A 6,379-nucleotide genomic window follows, 5' to 3' on the forward strand; every position below is an offset into this window, starting at 1 on the left:
GTGTGCGAGATGACCCAGAGGCTAAAAGCACTGGCAGTTCAAGAAGACCCCAGTTCAGTTCGCAGCACCCCATGGTGGTTCACAACCACCTGATTCTAGTTTCAGGGGATATGAGCCTCTGGCCGCCCCTGGCACCTGCATTCATGGTGGGATGTGGAGAGGAGACAGAGGCAGGTAGACCTCTGTGAGTTCCCAGCCAGCATGGTGAGTGAGAAAGTGCTTTGGCTGTCATCACCAGAACACATGTGGAACCTGGATAAATACTGAGCGTCCAATTCCAGCCTCCTATGGATGGGATCGGTGGTGGAGACAGGATACTCAAGCCCTCTGGCCAGCTAGACTGAGTTACAGGTTATTACAGGTTACCCTCTTGACCTCCACATACAGGTGTCCTTGGTCTTCACAAAATGTCTCAACCCACTTGTGGTGGTTCAAACCAGTCACCCCAGCACACAGGAGGCAAAGGCAGGGGTACTTAAGTCTCAGGGCAGCCTGGGCCGCATATACAAGACCCCATCAAACACCAAAAGCACTCAACACACTAACCAAGAATTCTGCTTCTGGAGTTAGCCAGATACAGCAACTAGTTGGTACAGTGGCAGGCACAGTGTGTGCAAACTGGACCAAGGTTCCAATGCTAGCAACAGTGTGGCAGAACCCCAAGGACATGCTGTGACATGAGAAAGGCCACAGTGTGGGACAATTCCCGGAATTAAGAAACATTGGTTGTGAGAACTTATTAACATAATTGGTTAAGAAAGGATGGGGGCTGGGGGTTCAAAGGGGCTGCTAGCAGGCAGGGCCCAGTACCAGGAACAGAGCACAAGCAAGGCTGAAGCAGGGGCTCTTCCAGGAGTGGGGCTTTGTCACCCCAGCATTGGGGGGAGGGGGGAGGGCAGGACAGCATGGACTTCAGGGTCACCAGTTACCTGGTGAGTTGGAGCCCTGTTCAAGGGCTGGGTGTGGCTCAGGGGCATGGCGATTTGTCCGGCATGACCTTTCCCAGCCCCACTACAGCAAGGCCTGCCTTTCACAATCAAGTCTGAGCAGGGAAGGGCAGGCAGGATTCTCTCCATTCAGAGTGATTTGTGGCTACAAGGGAATGCATGACACCCACCCAAAGCCAAGGCCTCCAGGACCATACCGCATAGCCCAGCACAAATTGACCAGTTTCCCAAAACAACTTATCTCCTCAAAATATGTTTGTTTGTTTGTTTTTTCTGAGACAGGGATGGTCTACAGAGCGAGTTAGTTCCAGGACAGGCTCAAGAGCTACAGAGAAACCCTGTAAGGCAAACAGGTTATGGCCCATACCCTTACGGCCATGGGAGCAGCAGTCAAGGGCCAACTGTCCATTAGGGTGCTGGGTGGGAGGAGGGTGCCAGTAGAGTTGGGAGGTACAGATCAGCTGGCTCGGAGGAGGATTATGAGCATGGTCCATGCTGTGTGGGGTTCCGTTTTATTGTTTCTTAGACCAGGGTCTCATGCCAGAATGCTGGTGTTGAACCAGTTCTTGCTAAAGAGTCCACAAACTCGCCTTGAAGTTAAAATCCTCCTGCCTCAGTCTCCAGAGGGCTAGGATTTAGCCTGGCAATAGTACAGTTTGTTTTTTGAGATAATATCTCAGGATGTAGGCCAGGTTGGCCTGGAATTCTGAGATCCGCCTGCCTCTGCCTCCTGGGTGTTGGTATTAAAGTCTGCACTCCCATTAGATTTTAATTTTTGTGGGTACATGCACAGTTGCCATGGTGTGCGCATGGAGGTCAGAGGACAGCTTGCAGGAAGAGTCAGTCTTTCCTTCCACCAAATGGGTCCTCTCAAATGCCTAGGCTGTGTCTCACCCACAAAAGCAGGTGTAGATGTGGTCCAGGCTGCCCTGAGACACAGTCCTACTTTTCAGAACAGGATGGTGCCCTGTGCTGGGACCCTGGCAGGGCAGTGTGCTAGCTGGGTCAAGAACAGGCAGCAGAGTCTGGTGGCAGGTGGGGCTCATCCAGGAACAGTGCTGAGCCCTCACTATGGTGAGAGGCTCACCTGAGGCTGGGCTACTGCACTAGGCGGTAGGTGATGTAGCGGCCAGCTGTCTCACTGGGCCGGATGATCTTCACGACCTGTGGGGGCAGGCAGAGTGGGGGTTGGCAGGGCTGCAGGCACCAGGGGAGAAGGCCCACTGTCCTCTAGCCATAGCAGCCCTGGCCTCAGGAGGGCAAGACAGATGAACCAGGGTACTTTAGGAATCAAGAATTCCTGAGAGCTGAGGAGGGGAACAGCCATGGCTTCTCACCTGTCCTCGTTTGATTCCAAAGTAGCGTGCCACTGGGTCCCCTGCCTGGATCCTAGGCAGCTGGCTCTCACGAAGCTTGCTGGGTCACAGTCAAGGAAGTGGGTGGTGGGTTCACAGTGCGGCACTGGGGGTGGGGTGGTGGGTTCACAGTGCGGCACTGGGCTGTTCAAAGTGGGGTGGGGAAGGCAGGATAAAGGATACTATCTAGCCAGCAGCTCTGTCACCTCCTCCTTGGTCATGACCACATGCTCAGGGACCAGCTGTGGAGACAGAGACCCACCAACAGTCATGAAGCCATCAGGGACCTCAACAGACCCCAACTGGCTGAAGGATATTGTCATTGTCGTGGGGACAGAGGTCAGGACCATGCTACGAACACCACCAATTTGGATGCTCGGAGCCACAGCACCAAAGCTGGGTTACCACCCCACCCCAGCACACGATGGCAGAGCCTGAGGCTGGCACAGGCCCCCAGGTCCTGTCCACCCCACCGTGCTGCCCAGAGCTCCCCACAACAGATGCCCACCTCGTGTTCCGTGATGTTAATGAGCAGCTCTTGCTGTAGGAACTGCTCCAGCACATACTTAGGGGCCATGTCCACCAGGGACTGCTTGGCAGAGGGCGTCATGCCCTGCTGCACCACGATCAGCGCCCGAGTGATGTTCTCCTCCTGCATGCGCTGGCAGTACACCTTGATGGTCTTGATACCCACCTTGGGCTCCTCTGTGGACACACAGCATGACTCTCACAGCCACCGCTCAAGGCCATCACTGCCTTGCCTATGGTCTTGGGTTTCTCTATTTGCCAGAGAAGACCACAATGGCCAGTAGCCACGAATGGGGCTAGGCAGGAAGGAAACCACAGGGTACCCAGATCTTTTGGGCTCCTCATGGAACAGGGGTGGAGGTCCTCAGCTGCTCTGAGGTTTAGGACATATGGCATTGTCAGCTCAGACAACCTCAAGGAAAGGAGATGGACCCTGTGTCCACATGGGGCTAGCCTAGGCTCCTCAGGCAGACTGGGCTTCACTGGAGATCAGGACCCAAAAAGTACAGGAACAGGCCCAGTGATTTGCAAACTGCTGGATCTCAGACTCAACACTCCCAGTATATTTTTTCTTTTTGAGACAGGGACTTCTTGCATCAGTGTTCTCAACCCATTGGTCCTGACCCTTTGAGACCATAGGAAAACATGAGTATTTACATTATGACTCCAAACAGCAAAATTACAGATAGGAATGTTAGGGTTGGGGGTCACCACAACGTGAGGAACTGTTTTTATAAAGGGTCACAGCATTAGGAAGGTTGAGAACCACTGCTCTACATAGCTGTCCTAGCACTCACTGTATAGACCAGGCTGTTCTTGACCACCTGCCTCGTCTGTGTCTGCCAGGTTCTGGGGTTATGGGCATATGATGCCACGCCTATCCCTGCACCCCTAATTCTCACAGGCCCCAGGACCTCAAAGGTATTGAAGGCAACAGACTGTCTGGGGAGACCAGGAGGCAGCTGCACAAGAAGGGCTCAGGCTCTTTAATAGCACCCCTCCCACTTTCAGAAGTGCCTGGGCTGTAAGGCAGAAACTACACAACACAGCAGATGGGAGCCAGAGGGCCCAAGAGCTGGTGCTGGGACTCAAGGGGCAGAGAATGGACACCAACCAAACAAGGGAAGGTTTCCAGGGGAGGCAGGGACAAAAGCAGGCTGGCGACTACAGTAGTCCTGCAGGCAAGGCTGGGCCTGGGTGGTACCCACCCTCACTGGCTGGACAGAGAGCAGGAAGACCACAGAGGGAGGGCTGTGACATGTTACCTTAACTGGCACCTGAGCCAGGGACTGGGGAATGCCACCAGAATTATGGGACCCCAGAATCAGGCCTCTGTTACTGGTCCAAGGGGCCTCACCTGGGAAGAACACAAACATCTGGTCTGTGGGATCATCGTTGTGGGCCACCAGCACTGTCAGGTCTGTGCGCCTGGGTCTTCCTTCACTGGGTTTGTCCCCAAACTGAGCCTTGAACTCCTCAAGTGTCTGGTCCAGCTCATCCTGGGTCACCAGGTAGCCACGGTCATGACACAGCTGCAGAGACAAAGAATCACCTGTCTTTAGAGAGGAAATGAACACTCAGCATGAACTCCGGGACTACAGTGCCAGACCTATCCCTGAACAGCCTGGGCTGCTCGGGGATAGCATGAGGAGGAGCACTTAAGTGACCCAGCAGTACTGGCCAAGCCACAGTCTGGTCCCCAACCAGGCCCCACCCCACCCCAGCCTCACTGGGCAGGCTAGGGTAGATCCCCTGGCAACTTCCACCTCTCAGTGCCCCCACCCACTCTTCCTGTTTGGTCTTAGGCGTGATGAGGGAAGAGTAGAGTGTAATCCAGCATCGGGTTGAGGGGCAGGCCTGAGAGACCAGGCCCTGGGGTCCACCCAACGCAAAAATTAAAACTATGCAGGCCTCTTTCTCAACTGGGGTCTGGTCTGTCTCTTCCCTCTTCGTCTCCTTCTTTTTGTCTTTTGTTGTTCAGAGACAGGGTTTCTCTGTGTAGCCCTGATGTCCTAGAACTCCCTCTGTAGAACAGGTTGGTCTTGAACTCACAGAGATCCGCCTGCCTCAGCCCTCTGAGTGCTGGGATTAAAGGTGTGGACCACCACTTCCCAGCCAACCTAAGTTTCTTGGGACAGGGTCTCACAATGAAGCCCTGAGTGACTTCAAACTTTCAAATAGGCCAGGCTGGTCTTGAACTCAAGAGACTGACTGGCCTCGGGCCCAAGAGTGATGGGATGAAAGGTATGTGCTACCAGATTAGTATTTTTACCTTTTCTTTATTTTGGTTTCTTAAGACAAGGCTTCTCTACAAAGCCCTGACTGTCCTGGAACTCGCTAATGTAGATCAGGCTAGCTTCGAACTTACAGAGATCACCTGCCTGTGCCTCCCCAGTGCTGTCGTTAAAGGCTTCTCTCTGTCACTACGCCGGGGCAAAACTGTTTTTTGTTTTTTTCAAATATTGTTTTTCACTCTGTGTGAAACAGTCGAGAAAAGTGCGTCAGACCCGCTCAAACCAGGGTTACAGATGGTTGTGAGCTGCCGTGTGGATGCTGGGGCCTGGGCTAAGTGGGTGGAGGGCTGCCCCGCAGGCAGAGAACCCAGAGTCTCTCCCTCCGGCCCCCCATAAACACGGTGTGAGCACGCAGAGAACCCCGAGTCTCTCCCTCCGGCTCCCATAAGCGCGGTGTGAGCGCGCAGAGAACCCCGAGTTTCTCCCTCCAGCCCCCCATAAGCGCGGTGTGAGCGCGCAGAGAACCCCGAGTCTCTCCCTCCGGCCCCCATAAGCGCGATGTGAGCGCGCAGAGAACCCCGAGTCTCTCCCTCCAGCCCCCCATAAGCGCGGTGTGAGCGCGCAGAGAACCCCGAGTTTCCCTCCTCCGGCCCCCATAAGCGCGGTGTGAGCACGCAGAGAACCCAGAGTCTCTCCCTCCGGCCCCCCATAAACACGGTGTGAGCACGCAGAGAACCCCGAGTCTCTCCCTCCGGCCCCCATAAACGCGGTGTGAGCGCGCAGAGAACCCAGAGTTTCCCTCCTCCGGTCCCCATAAGCGCGGTGTGAGCGCGCAGAGAACCCCGAGTCTCTCCCTCCGGCCCCCATAAGCGCGGTGTGAGCGCGCAGCAGCCCTCCCGAGGCAGGGTGCGGGCTGGAGGCCGGCCGGTCACTCGCCTGCATGATGGTCTTGCGGATCTTCCACAGCCGGTAGGTCTCCTCCTCGTCGTCCATGCTGCCGCCGTCGCCCGGGAACCGCTGCGCCTGCGCCGAAGCCGAAAAGAGCTCCTCCCACTCCTGCGCACGCAAAGCGTCTGCGCGGAACAACGGAAAGCCCTCCCCTTCCCGCTCAGCGAGCTCTGTTCTGTCTTCCGCCTGGAAACGCGACTTCCACCTTAGGCTGCGTAGCGGGCAGCCCCGGCGATCCGCTGCGCGAGACCACCATCGAGAAAATGTCGCGATACTTGGCCGTCACAGCTTAAGAGTTCTCGAGAGGGAACTGGGCGCGTAGGCCACGCCTTTAACGCCGCCCTGGGGAGCCAGAGGCAGGCGGATC

The 6,379-nt window shown here is 55.7% G+C and overlaps 1 protein-coding gene across 2 annotated transcripts; it reads right to left on the bottom strand.

The window, feature by feature from the left end:
• Nucleotides 1–1,189: 1,189 nt before the first annotated feature.
• Polr2e (RNA polymerase II, I and III subunit E) lies at nt 1,190–6,159 on the bottom strand. 2 transcript variants are annotated; one of them, XM_027419410.2, is made up of 6 exons: nt 6,001–6,159; nt 4,188–4,386; nt 2,811–3,007; nt 2,486–2,544; nt 2,285–2,363; nt 1,190–2,111 (listed from the first exon to the last, which is right to left on the bottom strand). In XM_027419410.2, the coding sequence occupies exons 1-6, from the start codon at nt 6,055–6,057 to the stop codon at nt 2,046–2,048; spliced, it is 657 nt and encodes a 218-aa protein (XP_027275211.1). In that variant the 5' UTR covers nt 6,058–6,159; the 3' UTR covers nt 1,190–2,045. The 2 variants fall into 2 exon arrangements, with proteins under 2 accessions (XP_027275211.1, XP_027275212.1); XM_027419411.2 differs by having other exon boundaries at nt 4,188–4,362; nt 6,001–6,154.
• Between the last annotated feature and the right edge of the window lie 220 nt (nt 6,160–6,379).

The sequence above is a fragment of the Cricetulus griseus genome, chromosome 5 (genome assembly GCF_003668045.3).
Source record: "Cricetulus griseus strain 17A/GY chromosome 5, alternate assembly CriGri-PICRH-1.0, whole genome shotgun sequence".
In the NCBI taxonomy this organism is placed as follows: domain Eukaryota; kingdom Metazoa; phylum Chordata; class Mammalia; order Rodentia; family Cricetidae; genus Cricetulus; species Cricetulus griseus.

What these genes read in the sequence shown, in the direction of transcription:
- Polr2e (XM_027419410.2), bottom strand. Translation starts at nt 6,057, where the DNA reads ATGGACGACGAGGAGGAGACCTACCGGCTGTGGAAGATCCGCAAGACC. An exon ending in TTAACATCACGGAACACGAG is followed by an intron (nt 2,545 to 2,810) that starts GTGGGCATCTGT and finishes CTGTCTCCACAG; the next exon opens with CTGGTCCCTGAGCATGTGGT. An exon ending in ACAGAGCTGCTGGCTAGATA is followed by an intron (nt 2,364 to 2,485) that starts GTATCCTTTATC and finishes ACTGTGACCCAG; the next exon opens with CAAGCTTCGTGAGAGCCAGC.